The sequence below is a fragment of the Dermacentor albipictus genome, chromosome 8 (assembly GCF_038994185.2).
Source record: "Dermacentor albipictus isolate Rhodes 1998 colony chromosome 8, USDA_Dalb.pri_finalv2, whole genome shotgun sequence".
NCBI lineage: Eukaryota > Metazoa > Arthropoda > Arachnida > Ixodida > Ixodidae > Dermacentor > Dermacentor albipictus.
The window spans coordinates 121133089-121159517 of NC_091828.1; the positions used below are offsets into that span (position 1 = coordinate 121133089).

Genomic DNA, 26429 nt, shown 5'->3' on the forward strand with positions numbered 1-26429 from the left:
GGCCCTCACTTTCTTAAATAAAACGCTGTCGCATGCAGTGAAGTTCAAAAGTAACTGGATGCACCAATGTATTTCGCCGGACACCTTGAAAATTAGTATTTCGAAACTGGTGCAACGCAAAGAATTCGTTCTCATTGGATATGCCTTATGAACTCATTAGCTACGATTCTTAAACTCAAATAAATGCCGTCAATAATTAATAGTTAATTAGCATGATTATATTAATTATTCAATTAAGAACTTTGATTTTTCGTAGAAGTAATGACCGCCGCCTAGAGCAAATTACATCATGGTTAGAATTTTGCTGCCTGCCGCAAGCAATTTTTTTAAATTATGGAGCCGCTAAAGAAAAAGAAAGAGCACCCTATATTGTCTCAGGTATAGCAACGTTCTACCCGCAGCGGTGGCTTAGCGGCTATGGTGTGGCGCTGCTAAGCACGAGGTCGCGGGATCGAGTCCCCGCCGAGGTGGCCGCATTTCGATGGGGGCGAAATGCAAGAACGCCCGTGTCCCGTACATTGGTGGCGCGTTAAATTCCCGGTCGACATTAATCCGGAGTCCCCCACTACACTCTTAAAACGGTTGCACCCTTTGGGGTGTATATTTGTCCCACAACAATAATCGTCATCTGCTTTGCTTGCGTTTCCTTTCCTGAAAACTCGACGCTCGCTACTTTCCTGTCAAGAATGCTGCGTCACACTGATAACACGCATGCCGTTCGTGACTGGGAAGTACCGGGCTCGCAGCGTTAAAGAAAGGAAACGCGGGCAAGACAGATGACGATTATTGTTGGGGGACAAGATACGCCCCAAAGGGTGTAAATTTTTCTAAGAGTGTAGAAGAATTTACACCCTTTGGGGCGTATCTTGTCCCACAACAATAATCGTCATCCGTGCTGCCCACGTTTCCTTTCTTTAACGCTGCGAGCCCGGTACTTCCCAGTCACGAACGGCATGCGTGTTATCAGTGTGACGCAGCATTCTTGACAGGAAAGTAGAGAGCGTCGAGTTTCAAGAAAGGAAACGCAAGCAAGGCAGATGACGATTATTGTTGTGGGACAAATATACACCCCAAAGGGTGCAACCGTTTTAAGAGTGTAAGAGCGTACGGCGTGCCTCATAATCAAACCGTTCACTCTTAGAAAAATTTACACCCTTTGGGGCTTATCTTGTCCCACAACAATAATCGCCATCCCTCTTGCCCACGTTTCCTTTCTCTAACGCGGCGAGCCCGGTACTTGCCAGTCACGAATGGCATGCGCGTTATCAGCGTGACGCAGCATTCTCGACAGGAAAGTAGCGAGCACCGAGTTTTCAGTAAAGGAAACGCAAGCAAAGCAGATGACGATTATCGTTGTGGGACAAATTTACACCCCAAAGGGTGCAACCGTTTTAACAGTGTTGTTCTGACACGTAAAACTCCAGAATTCAGTTCAATTCAGTGGCGCACTATTCACAGTCCGACCTGTATACACATGGCCGGCCGATAAGGTGTAGGCATACAAGTAAACGAACGCCGGGCAAATCCGTCGGTAGTCGCACCATGCGCGCATCCAAGTCTGCGTGCCACATTGAAGTTGATTAGATGAAGCTTGATTCACGCGATGACACAGATTGCTCGTTTGAATACGTGGACGAGCTTTCACCTGGCTGAGCTGCGATGAATGGCGTCGCCAAGGGTAACAGCTCATCTGCGACGTCCCTGTATGCGGCGTGACTTGCACAAAGACAAGTGACTTGGCACAAATAGACTTTGTCCAAATGGGAGTTGGGTCAAGAGAAGTGGATGGAGTAGTAACTGACAGTTTCCTCTCCTTGCTGCGCATATGGCGCATATTTTTTATGTATTTCACTATTCTTTTGCAACTAACCGTGTTGGTCAGCCGACTATCGCCCTCATTATGCGCTACAGCGGGCGGCTGCTTGCCGCGCACTTCCACGTTGTAGCTCATACTGAGCGCGATAGTAAACGGTAGACAGTAGTGAAGAGTTCGGCGGAATACCTGCTTGTCTGGTAAAATCATTTATAGAAAATGAAGCAAGGGGCTGACCAAGATCAAAATAAAAAATAAAGTGATGTTTCGAGATCTGTACGGATTGTGAACAGAGAATCCGTACGCATGCATACCAAAAAGTAATCTTATTTTTATTTTTACCTTTGTCAGTAACCTGCTTAAACGGTGTACAGTGTATGGAAAAGTGGCCCTGCTAATTGTTTTTCGCAAACCGAACATACCCACCGTTTCTCAGTCACCTGGTTTTTCTTTTGCCTTCCAACCAGCAAATGCAGAGCTTGGAGGAAGAGAAAGGCAAGCTGGACGGCTTCTGCGAGAGCAGCTTGAAGCAAGTACGTCATGTTTTTCTTATCCACCAATCGTGCTTTGGAATGCTCCGAATGTGTTGTACAGCAACGAGCCTTGATTGGCCAATAGGCATCAACCATACGCAGCTCACGGGTGTTGGCGAATGTCGAACAATCTAACGATTTTAGCGCTGCCTGTGTACTGCCTAATAGATAAGAATATTTAGTGACTAACATCTGCTAAACTTTCTTTATTCGAGCCCGTCGACAGCTTCTGACGTGCGAACTCGAGATTTCGCGTTATCTTCGCTCCCGTAATCGTTTAGGATGTTCCAAGGCAGCATGCAAACGTTAGCACTTCTCTTCCCCTCATCTTCATCCATCCCCACATTTTCACTCCCCTTTTCCCCAGTGCAGAATATAGCAGACTAGAACGCACGAACTCAAATCGATTTCTCTATCTTTGCCGTAAATACTCTCTCTCTCTCTCTTTCTCTTCCGTGTTTTAGTTTTATCGAACACTGAGATTTTCTATGAATACTAAACCGAAAGCAAGCTTTCGCAGACTACTCAACACATAGTATAATCCTTTTAAGCTTGCTCTTCACTTTAATAAGCACACAGCTGGCGACTTCGGCAACCTTTTAATAACGATGTCAGGCTAACACCGCATGTAATAAACACTGTAACCGACCAACCGACCATTTCTTATAACGATGTCGTTTCTCTTGATGTTAGGACCTGCCGGACCTCAGGAGAAAACAGTTGAATAGCTGGAGCGAGCTCTTTATTAAAACCTCTGTGTAAGTAAGCTACAGCTTACGGAACGAGTAATTATTGATAATATTTTATTATTACTACTGTTACGTGAATAGAAGTAGATACCCTACTAATTTTAATTTTTGGACAACTGACAACAACAACAGGCAGATTATACTGTTTTGCAGACCCATTTGAGTTTCCTTGGAAACCAAGCACTGCGGTTGAAGAAGAAAATTCCGCCTGCCTTTCCAAAGCAGTCACTCTATACAACGTGAGCTAATCAGAGGTTAAAGCCTGAGGCAGTGCGAGGCCAATTTAATTGAGGACTCGAAACGCCGCAAGCTTGAAACAAATTAATTATTCAGTTAAGTTCCACGGAAGTCGGCTAGGTGGAGCAAATTTTTAAGTTAGGAAAAGCTGCCATTTACCGGATTATATCGGATTGGCTCAGTGGCTGTGACGTCATGCTGCTGAGCACGAGGTCGCGGGTCCGATTATCGATCGGAGGAATTCGCGACCTTCTGACTAAGTGAGAATGAAAAAAAAAAAAAGAAACGCTCGTGATTAAGTGCACTTAGGTGCGCGTTAAAGAACCCCGGGCAGTTGGAATTCATCGAAAGTCCCCTCTGTGGCCCCTCCTTCATTGTGGCGTGCAGTTTGAGAACGTTAATCCCGTCATTTGCTACAGAGAGGACCCGACTAGTTTTTCGCGTACTTCGGAATGGTATCCCCCTCTTCATCGCTTCGCGAGAGTCAGGTGGATGGCGAATTCTTCCGTACTCGGAAACCTATTAGACCTCTCGCATTTCCGAAAAACTTGTTTGAATAATGCGGCAGCGCGCGCGGCCTCATCTTCCCGGGCCAAAGACCACTTCTCAGTTTTCCGCACATCTAAGAAACCGCACCTGAGGCGGAGCCACCGCTGCTTCTTCGCCACACGTTCGAGCTTTCGCAATCCGGCGCTGTGGAGCACAGGGAGCTTGGGAGGAGGAGGAGGAGGAGGAGGAGGAGGAGGAGAGGGAAGAGAGGGTAGGGCGTTTTCTCACGGTCTGGGCCTTCCATCGGCACACACACGCAAAGAATTAATGGAGCGCGGAGTCGGCCCGAATCTTCACCTCTCGAGCGGAACCGCCGACGGCCACTCGAAAGGACATTCTTCGAGGGGCTCTCTCTCTCTCCATCACCCTCGCTAACTCACTCGCACTCTCACTCCATGGAAGATACGTCTGGACGGCAGTATAGACGCGCCCAGAAGTCACCCACCGTAAAATTGTCCCCGGACCCGAGACAATCGCAGTATTCTCTCACCTCGCTCCGAATGCTGTCTGACGCGCTGAACTTTCCTTTTTTGTTTCGCTACACAGCCGCGAGCTCCCCCGATGAAGGAGCCAGCGTCCGTGAGCCGTGTCGTACGCCATCGTCCCGGCCTGGGCGTAGTCACACTAAAACCGTACAGCGATGTCGCAAGCTTGGCAACGAACGTAAAGCTACCGAGGGCGGAGCGCACGCGTGGCAGGCGCTCCTAAAAGTAGTGCCCGCAGTTTCGTACGCGTTTGTTTAAGCTGGGGAACTGGAAACACGGACACATCCTACTCACTTCAATACTTGCATTAGAAAGGCGTAGAATACATAACACGCTGTTGAAGCTTGGTTTTATGCTTTCGCTTCGCACTTTCGGGGTTTTTGTCGGATGCGAAAATGGTGAGTAGCAAGCCACCCAAATTCAGTATACATGCTCCGAGAAACCGAGGCCCCTAGCCTAGGGCACAATTCAAGGACACTGTCCAATTCCGCCATATGGTCGAATTCGCCATAGTCTTCGCTCTGATTGGCCCATTGGGCTGCTACGGCATCTCTGATTGGCTCAAAGCGTCGCCACTACTCATATCGAAATATGGCAGAATTTGTCAATATCCGTGAATAGCAAACGTAGACCTTCGGGTTCCGGACACTGTATTAGGGAGTATACATGCAAGCGATTTGCACGAAGGTTCCCTACACTGTTAAACACCGGCACATTGTCGAATTTGCCACTTCGCCTCTTCTTATTGGCTCACGGGCCCACTGCGGGCTGTCTTATTGGCTAAAGGCGTCAACATGACGAAATGTCATGGTGTCCAGAATAGCACGCCGAAACAGAAAGCGCGTTCAAACTCTGCCGGGCTAATTAGTGCACTGTCACGTGCAGAGCTTTATACGCCCCTGCAAATATATCGCTTCACTGCCACACGAGCTTGTCCGCGATATTTAGGCTTAGGTGGTGTGTGCGCGCTAGGACAGTGAGAGCAATGTGGCACTCTGTGTTCTTCCGCAACGCATGCGTGTTGGCGACCGCCATGCCCTCTGTTAAAGGCAGCAGGGTATAAGCAGATGACGAAAAGTGCGCAATCCGTAGCGTTCAATTGCATTTGCTGCATTGTTTTCGCTCTCTTTTCGATGCGAAGAAACGTAATACGCAAGCGCTGTTGAGTATCGCCGGCACTATTTTTGCTGCGCAAGAAGAAGCTGCAGCACAGGCTCTACACAGTCTCGTCGCCTGCACCTTCACCAGGACTATTTTATGCCGCGCAACATAAAATTGCGATGCAGTGGGCCACGCAGCTTGATGTTGCAGCACAGGCTGTTCGCAAACTTGTCGAATCTACCTAGTTTCCTGTTACTGAATGTTCCGTGTAAGTGGAGACAAAACATTTTGGAAGCTTCGTAACTACTTTTTCCTTGTTTTCGTGAGCAGCCTCGTTCATTTATGAGAACATGCACGAAGTCGTGGCGAATGCATGAATGCATCCGCGACTATGTAAGTCGTCAGCTCGCGAGTATAGCCTAACAGAGGAGTGATGACTCCACCTAACGCAGTCAAGTGCGATGTGCAAGCGCTGAATAAACACGTACGCACTACTTTTTCTCGAGCAAAGGCATGCACACGGGCGAGCGCTGTACTATTCCGCCGTTCTAATTTTATATAGCGCAATAAGAAGGTGAGCTAAAGAATGCTGCACAATCTTCTCACTAATGTTTCGTACGATAAAATACAGGCTGTGGAATGCGTGTCGAAATGCGCCGGGACTACTTCGTTGCGCAAGCGAGTACTCACACGCAATTGCGCCATGAACTCATCCGCACTATTTTATGCCGCGCCAGCAGAATGTACTTCGCAAGCGCAGTGCAAGCCGTACGGTGTCCTGCCTTTCGCACCAACGAGCCTGCAGCGGAAGCTGTTTCGAAATTCGTCGGTGCTACTTTCCCTCAAAACGAATTTACAAATCAAACGCCGTCCATTCAACTACTTTCTCTTTGCACTACTTTTTGTTGCCGAAAGCGAAACGCAATAACAAGCCTTGTGCAAACTTGTCGGCAATGTACTTCGCACCGACGAACATCGAGCGCACGGGAAGTGGCGTGGAAAATCGCCGGCACTACTTTTTGTGTCGCGGAGGAACACGTAACGCAACAGCTACTGAAACACGTCAGCAGTGCATTCTAATGCCATCTCTGTACAGTTTCCATCTCTTTACGGTCGCCAGCTCAGCGAGCTCGGAAACCTTCCTCCACGGAACTGCACGGATTTCGGCCGAGACCGCTCGTAAGCGTTATAAATTGGAGGCGCGGCGGTGTCCAGCGGTATAGAGATAAGCGGTCGCCGGGCGTGCGGCTCCTTCTATATAGGATGGGTCACGTGGTGTCCGGTCGCTTGTCTCCTAGACCGAAACGGCAGTTGTGAAAGTGTATCTCCCTCTCTCCCCACTGGGCACGACAGTTCGCGTAAGGTCCGCACTATACACTGCTCGCCCGCCCATTTCCTTCGCGACAATGTAGCCACCCTACGTATAGCGTCGCTTTCGTAACCGATCGCTACTTACCTGCCCCCCTTGCGGAAACGGTGCGGGCACTTTGGGCGGCATTTATCGCGGTTAAGTCGGACATCGATCGAGACTTCGTTTACTTCTTTTTTTTGTCTTCTCGGAGCGGAGTAAAATGTCTCGGAGGAATTGATCGCCCGCGAAAAGAAAAGAAAAAAAGAAGAGAGACTGCGAGTAAAGATTTTTCTTTTATTTGAGATCTGAGTGTCTCTTAGGCAATTGATCGCAGAGATGCTGTAATGCAGCTTCGCACGTTTGAGAGGACACTATCGTCAGTGACGAAGTGAGACCTCATGTGGCGAATATACACCGCTGTCCAGCTGCGGAGGGAACTTGTGTAGACGCGCCAGCCAATTACGTTCACTCATTTCCATGACTTCGTGGCGCAAACGAACTACCTCAATGTTGGCATCTCTCGGGAACCGTATGATATAGAGTTCAGAGACACAGAGAGATGGTTCAGTGCAGTTTAGTGGTTGGATCTTGTAAGAAAGAAAGAATAAAAAGGAAGACAGATAGACGGACAGACAGACAAGCAACATAGTGAGCTCGAAGAAATTCTTCTGTACAAGAACGTAATTCAATTCGCAACGTCGTACTGATATCATTGGCACGTTTGTCTAGGTGCCAAAATAAATGCGTACCAAAACTTCGCCCTTGATTTTCTTGGAGGCAACCTTTTCCCATAAAATGAGTACAAATGCAGTTTTGAAAAATTTCATCACCAGGCGAGTGTAGTTACGGATGTCTCTGGTGTCTCTTTATGTCACGTGAGATGTTCTCAAAAGTAACTTCGATGAAAACGCGAGAAAGAAGGAAAGTTTACGACATGCGCGGGGCTGGTTATGGTACTCGTATTTTCAAGTCGTGCGATGGAACATCGAAGGTAGTGCGGGTATCAGACATATAGATTATCTGTGGATATATCCTTTTATTTTGTTTATTTCTTCTTTTTTGTTATTACTGAGAAGCTTGCCGTGAGGCATGCTACAATTTATAAAATGCAGAATGGCGCCACGCATATAAGAACAACTTTGCCTCGTGCGGTTTGCTTTACGCTATGTAGCTCTCCAGTTGCTTACATTCGCGGACTACACTCATATGCGCAGTAAAAAAAAAAAGAAAATGTGTGCTTCGTCTCCGTAGCTTTGGCTGCCCTACCACCGAAAGTTGTCGCCGGGTGTAGTTCCTATGCCACCAAGCACGCTTACTTAGTAAGCCGATGTCTCCTGCAATGTTTAATGCTCATCAAAAGAGCCAGTCCTGCTTTAATACTTTGTTATCGCTTTAGATGCTTCATCCTTCGAATAAAACCTTCTTTTTCTTTTTTCCTGCTGTCCGTGTCTGCATATTTCTCACGCACCAATTATGTGCTTGCCTCTCAACTTCCAGGCCATCACACAGGAGCGGCGACGATTTGGCTTCGTCCTAGAGCGACAGTGCTCCCTCGCCAAGCACTACATGGCCTACACAGCAAAGGCAGGGGCTCCTTCGTCTCAGTTTGTTGTTGTTGTTGTTGTTGTTGTTGTTGTTTTAAGCTGTCTGGGTTGTTTCAAGTGAAACGCGACACCACCTAGTTTGCTTGAGCCGGGGTTCGTCCTTCACAATACCTTCTCGACAGTTTTCTCGCACAGATACGAAACTCTCAAAGTTCAAACTCTCAAAAAAGAAAAAAAATACGCAGAAATACCAATGGCGACGATTGTTACTGTAAGCGAAGAACCTAACACTTCTAGTAAGAGCTATTAGCTGTAATTATGGAACCATGCGCTAGAAGGCGCGTCCTTGCTGCAGATTAGGATATTTAAGTACGTCGCTCGTTGTTTCATTGCCCGCTTCTTCGAATCAGCGTGTGAAGACGACGGCAACACGGAAAGGGGAAGGACACAGGACTCGCCCACCTTTCTACCAACTACAACTTAATCGCGCATTTCGAGTTGAGAAAGAAAGAAACCAGCACAAAACAGTAGCACAGATGGATGCATCGTGTAAATAGATTTCTCGCATGTGTGTTGTCTTCAGCGGCACGAGCGCCTGCCTGGATGGCGGCGGCCATCTTGCTCTCGCGCTACCGCCGCAGGGAAAGGGGCCCCTCAACTGGGTTTCAACAAACCTCAACAAACACGAGTTAATGACATCTTAGTTGAAATCAAGAAAAAGAAATGGGCATGGGTAGGACATGTAATCAGGAGGGAAGATAACCGATGGTCATTAAGGGTTACGGACTGGATTCCAAGGAAAGGGAAGCGTAGCAGGGGGCGCCAGAAAGTTAGGTGGGCGGATGAGATTAAGAAGTTTGCAGGGACGGCTTGGCCACAATTAGTACATGACCGGGGTTGTTGGAGAAATATGGGAGAGGCCTTTGCCCTGCAGTGGGCGTAACCAGGCTGATGATGATGATGATGATGATGATGATGATGATGATGATGATGATGTACCTCTTCTTTGTGTTTGTTTTGCGTTTCATTTTTTCTTTTTCGTGTGTGTGTGTGTTGGTGCTGAAAGCCCGATCACAGCCGGTCACCGATCACAAGAGCAGGCGATACAACCAGAGAAAGTGTTTCGCTTAAAAAAATAAAAAAGCAAGAAATACTCGTCCCCTGAGGCTGCTGAGCGTGACGTAGGAACAATGAATGTGCTCACAAAGATGCCACTATGGGACGCTCGCTGCGTTCCTTGCTTAGGGAGCCATGTACATGCAAGCACCGTTTTAGGGTGGTGACAGCCTTCGAAAGGGTATTTGCCGCCGCCAGGCTAAATTGGCGGGTTAAAGTTTCCGACAAATTATAAGATGTGGGAGACAAAATGGCGAAAGACTGCAGCCGACAGACCGCGTTTCCCGCAACCCTTGGTGACGTGAAACTAATTAATTTTTTTTTTCAGTAAACTTTGGCTTCAGCAGCCAGTAACATATAGCGTGTCTGTGCGCAGCACACGGTACGTGTACGTTTTAAATAAACAGGCTAGTTAAGCACAGTCTTTATTACAGCACACTCCGAAAAACGCCCTTTATATATTATGTACAAGTGGAAGGCAACGATTTTATTGGCTCGATGCAGTTAGAACTTTGGGCGTCAGATAATAATACTGCTACGAGCACGCCATCGTGCCTTATAACTTGTTGCTGTATACGTGTCGCACAACATGCAATAAAGAAAGAAGTTTTGATGCGTTAAAACAAAAGGAAAATACGTTTCGTATATTAAACATGTATGCACATTTCGTGTTCCGATTGGTATAAAAGTAAATAAAAGAAATTTCGTAGATCGCGTGCCAACACGCATACATGTGTGATAATACGCGTGACAATAAAAAAGAAAGATATTGTTCGCGCGACTACACAGCGCCCGTTAGGAAACTAGCATAGAGAGTAGCGCCTTCTTTTAGTTAAATATTGCGATAAACCTTAGGTCATGCAGCGATGATGATAACCGACGAAGGCCACCGTGCGGCTGGCGGCACAGCCTGTATCAAGTGTAAATCAAAGAACAGCCAATTACGCGGCCTTCATCGAAGCCTCGAGTTTGCTTTGAAGCCTAATTATATATGGTAATTAAATAAAAGTTACTTTGCGCTTATGTACGGGGTGATCATATTTAAGTTTCCCGGACTTCTTTTTTCCTTTTAAATCGCCTGTGGCAGACAGCATAATTCTTGCCCTTGAGGTTAATTATTGGAAGAGGAAGTAATTATTGGAAGAGACAGTACTAGCACGAGAAATTGAAACATATATTCAACAATTAACAAACATTTATGAAATATTTTATTGATTAATTACTTTGCAGCTCATGTTGCAATTTACAAATTTATTCGGTGAGTTTGCAAGACGTATCCACTTGAAAAGAATCCTCAGGACGACACCAGTTTCGATATGTTATTTCCTAAACTGTGGGACGAAATACATGGCGTTCCAGTTACTTTTGTAACTGGAATGCCAGGGAAACAAGAGTGCATGTTTAAGGCGAGCTTAGGATAGGGTGCGCAGGAAGAATTAACTCGTTTAAGTTAACGACAGTTGTATCACGAAATGGTTTCTCTATAGAAACCACGTTAACCAAATGTTTTTCTTCTTCTTTCTTTCAACTTCAAGGCAAGGGGTCAGCCTATATTCCGATCTATACGGTAAACGGCCGCACTAAAACCGTCCGTAACGCCGCATGTGGATTTCTTTTTGCAGGGGCACGCTCTGCTGCAGCAGAATGTCGAGGGTTGGCTGGACATCGTCAGAACCAGGGAGACGCTACCGGAGTCCATCAGCAAGATCTTCAACACGGTGCCTGAACTTCGGGTATTGGGCCACGAGGATTTCCCGCCATTTAAGTCATCAATCGCGCGAAGCCATCGAAGTGCCGATGAGTACTGAAGGAGATCGCAAAACAGCGCTATTTGTCGATTACTTTCGAGGACGTATTTTACTTTTGCGCCACGTGGTGTCAGGACGCTAAGCCTCACTGGATCGACAGGCGTTTTGACCGTTGGCGTTGCCATTCTGCGTCCGCTGAAGGTAATCCGCCTGAAAAACTATCGACCGAGAATGCCACTTCGGGCCGGGAATACCTAAAGCAATAGGAGTGGTGGCTTAACTGCAGTCCTAATTAGGGGGCACGATATGATTGATTGATTGATTGATTGATTGGTTGGTTGGTTGATTGATTGATTGATTGATTGATTGATTGATTGATTGATTGATTGATTGATTGATTGATTGATTGATTGATTGATTGATTGATTGATTGATTGATTGATTGATTGATTTTTAACGTTCAGAGCAATACGGAAATTTTGAGAGACGCTGTGGGGTAGGTCTCAGGATTAGCTTTGACCAACTGGGGTTCTCTAGTGGGCATCGAAACCTACTCGGTACGAAAGCGATTTTCACATTTCACACCATCTAAACGCGGCCGCCATTACTACGAATCGAAATCCCGACCTCTTGCTCGCCAGCAGAACACTGGAACCGCTGGTCTCCTCGGCAAGTGTGAAAAAACTTTAACAAGAATATTTCGCGCTATGCGCTGATGTACAAGAGTGCCTGGAGTCCTAGCGCAACGCCCGCCTACTTCTTTTCCCGGGCGGTCGCTTTATCAATTAGCTGGCAGTGACTGCACAGAGAAGGCGTTGATCTCGGGTTCGATTCCCGGACCAGGACAAACATGTCTTCGACTGCAAAGCTTTCTTTCTGAGCAACCCGTAAGGAATTCCTTTGTAGTTTCTTGCTACTGTGCCTCTCTCGAGTGAGTGAGTGAGTGAGTGAGTGAGTGAGTGAGTGAGTGAGTGAGTGAGTGAGTGAGTGAGTGAGTGAGTGAGTGAGTGAGTGAGTGAGTGAGTGAGTGAGTGAGTGAGTGAGTGAGTGAGTGAGTGAGTGAGTGAGTGAGTGAGTGAGTGAGTGAGTGGAGTCGGTCGGTCGGTCGGTCGGTCGGTCCGTCCGTCCGTCCGTCTGTAAGTCAGCATCTTCTGCCTTCTCGGCATCGAGTCGTCTCACCCGTTGTTCGCGACGTCACTCGCAGCTGCCCGTGCGGTGCAGCAGCGAGTACGCCTGCTCGGGCATCCTGTCCGACCCGGAGTGCTCGTACGGGGGCAGCCTGTCGCGCCGGCTGCCGCGCAGCACCGACAACAGCTGCGTCGACCTGCGCTCCCTCATCGCAGACCCGTACGGCCTGGCCCCGAGGTCCAGCATGGCCAGGGCCAAGTCCGACTTCAACCTCGCCTCGTCCACGGCGAGCCTCGACTCGGCCGAATACGGTGCGCGTCTTGCCGGCACGTGCTTCCTCCTCGCACTCGATGTCGTGGTTTTTGCTTTCTTTTGTGTGTGTGCGTGTTTTGTGGTCTCTTGTGTTGTAGTTATCGTGGTTTGTAGGGTTGGCACTTGTAGGGGCGCTGGTGGCCACACCTCTGGCGTGATTGTTGTTGTTGATGTTGTCGGCTGCGGTGGCGGCGACGAAGGCTGTGGTAGGGGTAACCGTAACGTCACCTGCTGAGGGCTATAGACCCTATGTGCACACGAAAAACTACGACGTCGTCGCTTACTCGTGACAGCGAGGAACGAAATATGTTTATTTCATTCATTTTTATTTATTTATTTCACAATACTGTCAATCCCAATAGGGAATTTTACAGAAGTGGGCACGTAATCATCAAAAAGGTGCAACGAGAGCAAAAGAGCAACGAACAAACAAGAATCTAGCATAGAAAAACATTAACATTTACAATTATTGAATAACACATTGGTCATAGCACAACTGCTCTTGCCAAGTAAAAAAGAAACCTAAATTGTGGTCACGACTATTTCTTGTAAATGATCTGTAAATGTTTGTAATGTGAGTTCGGCAGTAATACCAAATGACCACGCGGCCCTCGCACTGGACCGAGTGGGGCGCATGCAACATAACTGAACTGTTTGTTGACTTTTTTTTCTATTTATCAGAGCGTTCGCAAAGACCTGGCAGCTATTGCGTCTCCCCTTCTCCCGCAGTTCGTCGTCAGAAGATGAAGCAGAGTGCCGTCTATGCTGGGAGTGCTTTCTTGTTCTTTTTTCGTCTGTTCTTTGCTAAAAAAGATATAAAAGTGCCTGCTGGGATTTATCGCTCACGGCCAACGCCGCAGACGCCGACGCCGATGACACCGGCTTTTCTGCGACACGAGCTCCTTAACGCTGTCGCGTTAAAAAGCAAAGCCTCATCGGGAGCAACTGTGTTTGTAACTGCACGCGTTACAACCCGCAGTGAGCCCGAGCCGCGGAGGCGGGAGCCCCCTGGCGGGAGGCATGGCGCTGGGCGTGACGGCGGGGGACAGGCCCCGGGTTCGCGCCCTGTACGCGTACCTGTCGAGCGGCGAGCACCAGCTCAGCTTCCACGAGGGGGACGTGATCGCGCTCGTCGGAGGCCGCAACAAGGGGTGGCAGTACGGCGTCAACCTCAGGAACAACAGGTACGTCTCGGATCGACGCCGGCGGGAAACGTTGAGTCGAGAATCGTGTCGACGGCTGGGACACGTGTGGCGTCGGCATAACCCCTTCAGTCACGGCGGACACGTTTGTGGACACGACTTACTTTTGCCATTACTGTGCAGTGGTTGAGAGGAATGGACAACGAACATTAAGCTTTGAGTAAATTGAACATTTCGCTTCCCTAAAGTATACCCATTTCACTTCTGATTGAATTTTGTTGCTTCGGACGACCTCTTTGGTGAAGGCACAAGCGTGTTTGACGAGACATTTGAAGTGGGGTGTTTTGGTAGTAATTTCGAAAGAGTTTCTTCCCTCCTTGTAGAGCTTCCACCCAATAATGAACCTGTGCTTGCAATCGAGCGGATGATTCATTATTTTTAATGAATAAACGTAGCATGACTGACTGTACAATCAATGAATAATTAATCACTATGTAATTATGGTGGCTGTCTATAAAATTCAGATTTATTCTCATCCCACCTTGACTTGCTTTCTATGCAGTGTCCAGCCCCCACCTTGGCATAATATTATGTAAATTTCACACATTTATCGACAGTTGAACGTAACTCGTGCCTGAAGGGGATAAGTGAGTGGTGTCCGCAACATGGTGACCATGACGTGTTTCCGGATCCTGCAGTTCGTGTTCGGCGCTTGCCGCACACGAAGACGTGGCCTTCGAGACTGGCTTCCGCTCCGTGAAGCACGAACGAAAAAAAAAAGGAAATACTGGTTTGAATGCCTGCTACGCACGATTTCATGGAAGTGTGGCGCGTGATCGCTGGGTAGCCAGATTCCAAGCGTGGAGTATTCCCAAGTATATGTCCTAAAGCCAGAATTAAGCAAACGTTATCGTAATTGTTCGTGTTTAAGTTTATGATGATGGTACGTCGCCGTACGACCCGATTATCGATACGCTAACGTTACAGTGCACTGATTTGTGCTTCGAGAGCGAGAAGTTTCGTAACCTCTTCAATGGCTAAAATGAGCTCAAGGTGTAATCTCCTGGCTTATCGCAACAGAATCTTGCGAGTTATCCAAGATAGTGATCGTAAGTGTTCATGAGATGGTGACTACCGGCAAACTAGCTGAGTTGCTCCAGCTTGCACTAGCGCACCCATTCGTCAAGAAAGTATTAGTCTACCGTCTCATCTGGAATCACGATCCAGCAATGTTTCGTATACCTGTATTACCTATGAACTTGGAACCAAGAGGCCCACACTGGGGGTGATCGTGGTCCTACGTTAGCCCTACTGCTTTTCCTCTTGGCGTTGGTGCAGTTCCACCAACGAATCGTCATTTTAGTGTCTTAATAATCTCCATCGGCAAGCATGATGTTACATATACATAGTGCAGCGATAAATATGAGACAATGTCAGTGTCAGAACAATGCGGACAGACCAGTGATTTACTCACTCTGCTTAAGGCTACCTAACTTAGGACACCTGAGAGATAACTCACGTGAAAGACGACACAAACAAAAGGAGCACCAGCAGATTAAATATATTTCATTGCACTGAATAAATACAGGCTTACAAGTTACCAGCTTGAATCGTCAACAGCACAAGGACACAATGATACAAAGCAGCTCATAGGTTCCCACGTGCAATCGATAGTGTGGTAACAGACGATAGTCCATGCGTTTCAAATTCTGCGGCACCTTTAGTTTCTTTTCCTTTATTGTTTCTTTTCTTTTGTACAGTCATCGTACCTACATAATACGTAGCTCTTGTATTCGTGCACAACTTCAATGCTCTTTATGAAAACTAAGGTGCTTAAAAATCAAAGCTCGTCTTTTATGCAGACCGCCAGATCGATTGACTAGAGAAATGCAAAACTTGGGGAGGCGAAAGGTCTGTAGGGTATAATCACAGCTCTTGTCGTACTATGAAAAAAAAAAGAAAAAAATGATTTTTCTGTCCGGAATCTGGCCACTTTAGATCCCACCTGTCACACCATAGTGTGTGACTCTCGCTCAGCCGTTATTAACTTCAGCAAAGGGCGTATTTGTCCCCAAGCTCTTCGCATCCTCTGCCAGGCACCACATTCTGAAGACAACATCATCTCCCTAACATGGATCCCGGCCCATGCGGGCCCTGTCCACCCACACCTCCCCAATCTCAACGAGGTCACCCACTCCATTGCGCGAGGCCTAGTCAACCGCGCCGGAGTCACTGGAGATGAGTTGGACACCAGGGACAGTCTGACAACTTATAACGATCTTGTTAAGGCCTTTTACCTGAGTCGCCGAATCTTCCCCCCGCCTCACCCAAAGTTCAGCCGGGCGCAGGCTACCACCCTGCGTCTACTACAAACAAACACGTACCCTTCACCCGCCCGCCTCCACCTTATATTTCCGGACGTCTACACTACCCCCAACTGCCGGTGCTGTGGAATTAACCCGGCTACGCTTTCGCATATGCTATGGGAGTGCCCAGCACAGTACGCACAGACTAACACCACGACTCTCTCGGCGAGGTTGCATGAGGCTCTGCGGAGCTCCACCCTCGACGACCAAACCTGGGCGACCCAGCACGCCCGCGAGGCGGCGGCGAGGCAAGCCCTCGACGTCCCTTCGTGGGAGGCGTAGGCCCGGCCACCATAAAGTGCTGGTTCTGCAATAAAAGTTTATTCCTCCTCCTCCTCCTGTCCGGAATCGACAAGATCGTGTCGCATATTTGGCTCCCTTGCCTCTTTGCCACGGCACTTCACACACAGTGATCATTTCCTTCCTCTTTTATTCTTTCTATTCCCCCCTTCCCTTGCCCTCAGTGTAGGATAGCAAACCGGACAATCGTCTGGTTGACCTCCCTGCCTTTCCTACCTTTCCTATATCTCTCTCTCTCTTCTTTTGCTCTTTTTATTCCTCCTTTTCCTTGCCTCGAGTGTAGGGTAGCAAACCGGACGCTCATCTGGTTGACCTCCCTGCCTTTCCTCTCCTTGCTTTCTCTCTCTCTTTACTGTCGCTGCCTCCAACTGATTTCTTGAACGCAAGTATTCATTGCTTTTACGCTGAAGAAACAATTCCCGGCTAATGTGCAATGCACCTGTCTTCGTCGCATTCTATACGTTCTCCGGTACTGTTCAGAAGGTAAGTCAAACCGATTAACTCAACTACACGTAGCGGCACTGTGGGACGCACACAGATAAGTAGAACACGTGAGGCAGTATGCCATAGTACATATCGAAGGGAAATGGGCTTCTACTTAACTATTTGCCCTTTATGTGTGGAATAGCATTAACTATTTCGTCTTCAGCCATCATGTCCGCTTTAATATGTACTCTCGGAAACGCACTCGATTTGCTCTCTCTATCTCTCTTTATGCCTTAGGTGTGGCTGGTTCCCCATAGCCTACACGGAACCACACGACCCGGGAGACGCATCGGACTTCGACAGCTTCATCAGGTACGACGTCCGTCCACTGTTTTTTGTTTGTTTGTTTCTTTCTTTCTTTTGCAAATATATGCTACCGGCGCATCTTCCTAGATCTCTATTCCTTCTTTGGCGGAATTCCGGCTATGGCTACATTGAGCATGGTGTCTGTCCATAAATATTCTCCCCACAGTGTCAGTGTAAACATCTAGGCGATTTCCTCTATTCTGTGCTTATGCTCCTGGCCCTCCACCCGCTCTCTTTTTTATTTTCTTTAGCTGCAAGCGAATTGCACTTTAATAGCACGAACTTAGCGATGTCGCTCAACACTAGCATCTACGAAACTTTCGTTCGCATTCTTATTTTGCGATTTATTTAAGCTTTTATACAGAAATCCAAAAGTTGTTTCCTTTTCTTAACCCCGCTGTCTTCACATCACTAGCAGTGACACTAGAAATTGGAGACGGCGGAGGCAATTGTAGCCTCGAAAAATATGTCTGTACAATCGTGTTCACCTTTGAAGCTCCCAACGTAAATGAACTAGAGCTCTTCGCACGCTTGGAAGCCTTGTCCCCACTGACCCATCCGCACTTCTCTAACAGAACAGATAAACCAAAGCTCATCTATAGCATGTTGTGGACGGCTAAACCAAGCAAGACAGTTTCACAGGGTGATGGAGTATTTAAATGATTAAGAGTGGTCGAATAAGCCGTGCCGCTGCAGCTAAGGTTTAGACAAATGGACTTGTCTTTGACAAATTCTCCTGACAAATGACAAGTTTGGCGAGTTTCCCTGGCAAAGGACAAGTTTGACAAATGTACTAGGAACAATAGGCAACTGTGTTTCGACTGCTACTTTTGGCAACTAGGTTTCGTCTTATATTATGTGGGCAACACATGTCGCTGCCCTGATAAAGGCAAGTCCCCTTGTCGAAAGTTTGGCCCCGCAGGCATATCTTGTTTGACGGTGTTGGGAACTATTACATGTCTCAGTTCTCACGTTTTGCTTTAATCTTTGCGCTGTAACTCGAACTGACGAAGTACATCGGCAAGGTTCATAGGCGAGCATCACTATAAAACTGAACTATGTGATTTAGTTGGGTGACGTGGACTGACGAAGTACTTCGGCAAGTTCCATGATGAGTGTCACTAGAAATTCGAACAATGTGGTTTAGTCAGGTTACGAGACGTTCCGACTTTCTCGTGCGAGGCGTGTGTCGGAATTATGCAGAGTCAATTTCAGTTCTTGATTTCTGCGGCGCTTCACCATTGGCCTTGTCCAGAGCGGTGAGTCATAAGAATGTAATGAAACCTGGAAATAAATAATCGTTGCATTTTACCGACCTTGTTCAGAGTCAGTGGTCATACCCACCGCCTTAAATATAAGCTTAGAGCCACACATTCTGACAGCTTTCTAGCCGGTGTACGTGTCTTTTTGCTCGTTGTAGGAAATATGAGTTCAGACTGCAGTCCCACTGCTGTGATGCTCTGGTGATGACCTGTAGTACCCTGATGTGAGATCTCGTGTCCTGACACAAGTTGTGGTGGCCCAGTGAAAGGTCTGGTAGTCTCATTTAAGGCATAAAATCCTGACGTGAAGCATGGTACCCTGCTAAGGCTCAATGTACCCCGATTTGGTAAAGTATGACGTCCCGACGTAAGGCCCGATGCCCAGATGTAGGGCTCGGTGTCCTGACGAAATGTTAGAACCGTGATGTTCTAATGTGTAGCCCTCTGTCTTAAAAACTGGTGGTCGGATATAAGGTCTGGTGACCAGCTGCGAGGTTAGGCACCCTTACGTGAATCGGAAGTGCTCTGGTGATATGAAGCGTCGTGGCCCTGATGTGACTTCGGGTGCCGTGATGTGTGCTCGTGGTGTCTCGATGTGCGAGGTCTGCTGGCCGTCGCGAACGCCTCGGAGCCAGCATCTGAGGCCCTTTGCTTAAAGAGCTGCTTTTTGCTTCGTGCCCTCTCGCGACCTCCTCCCCCCCCTTCAACCCTTCGCTTATAGTGGCTCGGACAGTTCTGCGGCAGTGCCGTCATCATCGTCCGAGTCCTCCGGAGGCTCGTCCGGCCTGGGCCGCTGGCGGCCTCGCAGCACCTACTTCGCCAGCGACTTCATGTTACCCCCGGGTCCCGCCCCGCGTCGTCCGCTGTCCAGCTTTGCTGACGCTGTAAGCACTGTCGCCGTCTTTCCTTTCTCTCTCTTCCCTGTCTTCCTCACACTCGCTATAAGCTCGCTTGCACGCTACAGAAACGAGATGGAAAGAAAGGAGCTCGCACTGCTGTGGTTTAAAAAAAAAGAAAAAAACTAGGATGCGCGTTTATTCTTCGCTATCTCTGCGGAAGATGTCTAACACAGCCTCCCACACTGAGTCGCTGGCAGCACGTCATTAAGAAAGTTAAAAAATTTAATTATGGGGTTTTACGTGCCAAAAACATTTTATGATTGTGAGGCACGCCGTAGTGGGGGACTCCGGAAATTTGGACCACCTGGGGTTCTTTAACGTGCACCTAAATCTAAGTACGCGGGTGTTTTAGCATTTCGCCCCCATCGAACTCATTTAGAAAGTGGCGGAGACATTCGCTTTATGGCATATCAAGCATTCTTATTCGCAGCAAACTACCTGTTGCTCTATCTTAGCGACTAACATGAGGTTATCCCAGTGAACAATAGAGATTCTAGATACGACACTAAAGTGCTGGTTGTTCCTTTAAATGAGTGCAGAGTCTCGAGCAGTGAACGATCCGTACGTACATTCGAGGGAAAATCTCCACAGCAGTGCATGCATTCTTGACATCTACGTTTTTTTATTGCATTCACACACACACACACACGCACACCTGCCTGCTTTAAGCGTGCCGCTATTCTTTTTACCCCTATCGTAGTATACTGCTGCTTGCTCATTAGCGCAGCTTAGGTTTGTAACGCAGCCATCGCACTACAGCTTAAGACGTTTCTGGAGTGGACTTTCACCCACTGCGGATGCTTCGATGCGGCTCTCGTGTTCCGTAACTTATGCGACCGGTACCGGCAGAAGGAAGGCACGGGAAGTAAAGTATGTACAGGGTTGTCTCAGCGCAAGTTATGGGATCTAATTACAATCTAGAATGTGCCTCTCAATCGTGGGTTCAAGGTTTTTGATTCTTGTCCGTCCCCGGCTTCTTGAGCAGCATTGCGTCGCCGATGGAGCCACAGGAACACAGAAAAGAAGAAAAAAACTCTAATCCCCGTATTCTCGAGCGATTCTCGACTCCAGGCTCTTCCTCCACCCCACCAAATTGGGCACAACGTCGCTTCTCGGTGATGAAGACGCTACACTTCTCAAGAATTGCCATGAGTAATCGTGAAGTGTAGTGACACCTCATATCGAAAGGTGCCGCTGCTATCGAATTTCTTGAGTCGAAGTGAAGTGCTGAGTGCAGGAAAGTTCTAGAATACGGAGGCGAGTTAACATAGGTTGATATGAAACACAGAATTGGGAATATGAGGGATTTACCGCGAGCGTAGCTTTGGCAAGCCAGACAGGGCGCAGAGGCTAACGTATTGGACGACGACACTACTATTCAACATGATCACGAGCTTCCCGTGACGTCATAAGTTTTTGGAGGGGTCTGTTCGATGCATTTTTAAAACATTTTTGACCGATGTCAGAACGCTTACATTGGATTCAAAAGAAATAAGAGAGACGTCTAAACAATCGTTGTTCGTCTTCTCTGTCGCGATAACGACTGAAATACGTGAAATTACTTTCAAATCTGTTACGTCAACAAGACATCATCAGTGTAATGGTTTTGGAGCAAACTCCGAGAAGAAAAAATTCGGACTTCGTTTTTTTTTTTTCGTTGATAAACCAAAGTGCTATCGCGAAGGATATGCGAATGGCGTTTTGAATGAACTGCTGACCAGACTAGCCTAATATACTGTTTCTCTGTAGTTTATTTCTTGGAGGTTTAGTCAGTTCATCATAAGGGGTGTCTTGCGATAAGCACTAATCTATTGGAGTAACCGTATTGGCACCAACAAAAGGTAAACGCGTCGAGGACGACACGGTATTAAGTTATTAGATTAGGAACGTCGTAGGCGTAATCTGGGGTTTTCTGACTTAGGAATAGGTTAAATGGGAATTGCGGCGAAATGATTTCCTCCTGCAGTAAACTTACAAGATGATGATGGTGATGATGATAACGATGACATAAAATTGGGTGCACTTATGCGATTATAAACTGCGCAAGCGCAGCAGGCGTAAATGAATCTGCTTATGGAGGATACACGTTACTGAAAATCTACGGTAGGGGGAAGCATAAACTTCTAAGATATCTAACACACAATCCAATGTCACAAGGCTCCAGAACAACCCTCATATGAAACGCCAGAGACGCTTAGAAGGTTTAGGCAGGACAGGATAGAAAACGAGACAGGACAGGGAGGAGGAGCCTTCGTCCTACATTGGACTTTCCGGGCCGACGATAATCGTGGCTATCGTTCCGATTACGAAACCACGTAACGGCCAATATATACCGTGGCGGCGGACCAAAGCCGTGCCACGCTCTTTGCGCAATCCGCCAAAACCGCGGTCGCTGTGACATGCCGCAGCCGTCCTTCCCCCTACGGCTGGACCCGGGTGGCGAGGACGTCGCCAACGAGCCCCATCATCGAGGGGTACAACCCAATCTACTTCCGGCCTCCGGTTCTCCCGGAAGAGGACGAGGAAGAGAAGCAGGATCCTCCTCTTCCGGCGTCTCCTCAGCAGGTGAGAAGCTCGCCCGTTTAATTGAATCGAATTCGGGGGTTTTGCGTGACAAAACGGCAATTTGATTATGAGGCACGCCGTAGTGGGGGGGGGGGGGGGGTGGAAGCACTCCGGATTAATTTTGACCCCGGGAGGAGGGAGGGGGTGTATTTAACGTGCCCTCCCCTGCACCGGCAAGGATAGATTAAATTGTGTTCTAAAAGAGCCAAACAGTGAACATAACGAGTTTCGGGAACTTTTGCTGAGCCAACACGACCTAAATACGAAAAAATACACTTTAATATCCGTGACGTCACAGTGACGTACCGGTGTCGGGGACTCGGCGTAGAATTCGAGAACTGAAACTCTTACGTTCATTTTCTATTGTAATAATGAACTTATTATTTCGAAATTAACGACAACAGAGTTTTCGAAGAACGCTTTAACCGTCTAAGCATTTTATTTAATGTTTTGCTTTAGTGGTCCCTTTAGTTAGTTTCGAAACGTGCCCTTAGGTTAGGGAGACCTCAGTACAGGACACCGCTGGTGTACTCTTTCAGGCACTTCGTAGATTTAATGCATTCCTCCTGAAGTAAACTTACAAAATTGTTGTGTTGATGATGGCGATGATGATGTAATGATGCGATTATGGCGTAGGAGATGTAGATAAGTCTGCTTATGGATGGTACAAATTACTAAAGATTTATGGGAGGGGAAGGAATAAACATATCAAGATATCCAGCACCCAATGTCGTAAAGCTACCCAAGGCTATATCCAATCTCATAAGCCCCGATACGGGGGTATCAAGGACTCCATCAGGTAATGTTGGTCGTGCGCTGGGTCTTGGTGAGTCTTCAGTGCCCGCTTGCACCAGACTGAGTTCATATCCCTTCTAAGACTAAACGCGCAGACGGTCGCTCGAGGTTACCAGCAAATTATTGCACTGTCAGCACCGAATCGTTCCGATGGGCAGCTTAAAGAATTTGAGCCTGTTAATATACGTATTGCCTTTTATGGACTACCGGAACACCAGTGATATCAACGGCAGCAGCACCGCTAATAACGACATATGCAGCGCTTTGTTCAACCGCAACACGTTTGAAACATTTTCGTAAAGCATGACTGTTCTCGTGAAATGAAACATAGCCATTTTACGTTATTGATTACGTATACTTTACTGACGACGCCTTTATTCAAGCAGCCAAGTACGGCATGCTTCATTCTTGAATTCGTTAATAAGTTAACTCTGATTGAGGATTAGCAGCGACTATAGTCCGACGCGCATGCCTTGATTGGTTCATGTTCGTTCTACTCAACACGGGAAAAAAAAACAGACGGCAGAGTTAGGTGCATGCCCGTGTCGTCCCTTTTCACGTGTCGTCTGTTTTCCTCGCCCTTGAAAGACATTGGGGCGCCCTCGGGTTTTAGGGTTAGCGGCGCTAAGCCTAAGGCGCGTGCCCTTGGGCGCAGCCTCCTCAGCCACAGGAATCCCCTCGGGCGGCTGCTCATCCTCCTGCGGCGCCACCCCCTCCTCCACCTCCGCCACCGCCCCTGCCACCATCCATCCCGTGTACGGCCGGCACACCCCCGTGGCGGGCTGCGGAACCCTGAGGCCCCCGCGCCGCTCCATGACGTCGCCGTGCCCGTTCCCGCTGCTGCCCCCGCCGAGGCTGCCGCCGCCGGGCAGCCTGCTGCACGGGAGCAGCGACAGCGGCTTCGGCAACGAGGCCACCGCCGCCAGCGCCACCGCGCCGGCGTCGGCGGCGTCAACAGCGGGATCGGCAGCCGGAGGGGCGACGTCGACGACGGTGCCTGCGTCGCCCGAAGTCAAGGCGACGGCGACGCTGACGCGTCAGGACAGCGTGAGGGAGGAGGACGAAGAGCAGGAAGAACAGCCCAGGTATAGTCGAGGAGCGTCCACTGAATCGGGGAAAAACACGTGTTCTGTAAGCGTAGATAGGCTATGTGCGAAATCAATCAATCAATCAATCAATCAATCAATCAATCAATCGATCGATCGATCGATCAATCAATCTTTATTTCGCATTCATTAATTTACAAAAATGAACGTTGGGACAAGAACTAAAAGCTGCTTTTTTGCAGCCTGACAAGGTTCTTGCCCGTATTCATGACAACGGGGACATAATAAAATAAAGTTTGTACACTTTAGTGTGTGCAATATGTACAAATGTATAAGTGAAAACGTGTAAGGCGAAATGTGCAGTCAGTGATACAAGCCAGTGCGTTAGTCAGTACAAATGACATATATGAATATACAGTACAATGTACAATCAGTGATACAAAGCAATGTGGTTAGTCAGTACAAATGACATATATGAATATACAGTATAATGTACAATCAGTGATACAAAGCAGTGTGGTCAGTCAGTACAACTGACATATATGGCAAAGTCCTTAAACTATATTAGGTCGCCTTACACAAAATGGCCGACCTCCTGCTCGCGCCGTCATTTAGCGGAGGGTGGGTTGCAAGCAGCAAGGGCGTGGTCAGTAAGAGATGATGGCAAGGATGGACGGCACCAGCTTGTGCGCTCGTGCTTTAATTGTAATTCTGGAGTGACACCCGCCATCGTATGTGGGTCAAACGCAATGTGCGGGGAAGCGCACTTGCAGGATTTCGCACATCCCCTCTTCAAACGCGAACAAGTGCAAACAAGAAACAAAAATAAAACTGCTATACTCCGTCTCGGAAACTCCGTGCAGTTCAGCGAAGACTGCCTGCAGGGGGCGTCAGCCAACCAGCAAAGAGGACCAGATGTAGAGCTCCTCCATTGTCCACCTCTTGTCACCTTACTCTGAGCGAAAGCTTCACGGAAGGTTCAGTGGCGCACAATGGGCGATGTCTGCTTCCCTTCACAGGACACGCAGTAGGCAATTGTTACAGATTGGCCGACACGAACACTAGCCTTTGCTGTACGGCACGGCATTGATGAGAATGAATATAGAACGCGCTGTTTCGCTTCCACGTTTGTGTGCATATCTAACGACGGCTTAACTCAAGTTCTGAGGTGTGCCATACTCACAGTATGAAACTCGACGGGTAAATTTTAAGGTAGAACACCCAATGAGCGCAGTTACTGGAGAGAACGCAATGTCACACCACTGCGCATCTGAGCCGGGGTTTTGTTTCGATGCCTCTTCTGATGCTCTTCCTTTCCGTGCTTTTCGTCCTTCGTCATCGGTCAGAGCGACCCGCCGCCCGCGTTATCAATACGCTCAGCCGGCCATGAACGATGAATGATGAGAGTGGCATAGAATCGAGTGGAAGGCATCGCTACCTACCAAATCGCGGCCCTGGCCGCTAAAGGTTGCATGTGACTCTAATCCAAGCAAAAAGGACTACAATTACGCCTATGTGACAGGAACGGCGGTGGCAACGAAAGTATATTTATTAGTTATATGCTAAATTGACGCGTTTCATTCAATTAGGATAGTACATATTGAATTATCCATGCTTAGAAGCCGGCTACAGAACGAAGTCACGTCGTGCTCCGACTTAAACACACATGAAAGATATTCTGACCGGTATTTTCCTGCTCGCATTTCAATTTGTGCTGATGGTACGTATAGAGCAGCAGTCACGGGCTACATTTTGCGTGCAACCTGTCGGACCGAGAACCGAAACAATGGATCCACGAAATTCCAGTACTAGGAGCAAACTGCGTAGCGTTCCACGTCGCACCACCGTGTATCCTGCTTTAAAAAACAACTGATCCGCAGTTAAAGTAGTGCTAGCGAGGCACCCAACAAAGTTCCAAGAGGCTTTCATCACGTTTTCAACAACCACGACCGAGTCTAGCACACACATATCTCACGTTTTTCATAGACACAGTCTGGGGAGCTATAACGTAAAGATATTCCAATCTGTTTCTATTCCATTTCCTTCGTTAGCCATCCACGATCGGTCATGCCCACTTCGTCCTTCTGTCACGAGTCACTAAAACCGCGAACACATGCCATGCCAAGATGGCTTTCATTGTTTTCAAATATAGGCCCTGGACGGCGGCTGGTTTTGCTCACTGACGTAGCCCGCTACATGTAGCGAGCAAGATAAGCATTGGCGGCTATATCAAGTAGCAGAAGTGCGTTAAAATCTAAGCCCGCAGATTTTGAACCCTTTTACTCTGTACATAACGACAATTTTACAAGTCAAGGTTGCCGTAAGTTACACGAGCAATAAGTTAGAGCCTCGGTGCTGTGAAGCCTTGTCATTGCCGCATCTGGTACATCCCTGCACACATTAAGTGTCTGCTGCATATCATGCAGTGCGGTCCGCGTTGCAGTAATCTAGCATTAGCTGCCTAAATCAGTATTACCACCACGTAACGTGGCGGTCCTGGCGCGTTCGTCGTCCGCGAAGAATGGTATAGCACCTCGGCTCTCCGTAGCACTGCACGGAACTTACAAACGCGCAACGCAGCGGCAAAGCTCTCGTG

At 47.9% G+C, this 26429-nt stretch overlaps 1 protein-coding gene across 3 annotated transcripts in view; it reads left to right on the plus strand.

Moving 5' to 3' along the window:
- The window catches only part of IRSp53 (Insulin receptor substrate 53 kDa), a 211651-nt gene that overhangs the window by 183630 nt on the left and 1592 nt on the right, over nucleotides 1-26429 (plus strand). The window contains exons 7-15 of one of the 3 annotated variants that reach the window (XM_070524348.1): nucleotides 2281-2346; nucleotides 8316-8402; nucleotides 11101-11211; nucleotides 12431-12665; nucleotides 13646-13850; nucleotides 17198-17272; nucleotides 19250-19412; nucleotides 21836-21992; nucleotides 23452-23872. In XM_070524348.1, coding sequence (XP_070380449.1) covers nucleotides 2281-2346; nucleotides 8316-8402; nucleotides 11101-11211; nucleotides 12431-12665; nucleotides 13646-13850; nucleotides 17198-17272; nucleotides 19250-19412; nucleotides 21836-21992; nucleotides 23452-23872 — 1520 coding nt within the window. Of the gene's footprint in view, nucleotides 1-2280; nucleotides 2347-8315; nucleotides 8403-11100; nucleotides 11212-12430; nucleotides 12666-13645; nucleotides 13851-17197; nucleotides 17273-19249; nucleotides 19413-21835; nucleotides 21993-23442; nucleotides 23873-26429 lie in introns of all 3 variants that reach the window. The other 2 variants (XM_070524349.1, XM_070524347.1) reach the window with 2 other exon arrangements.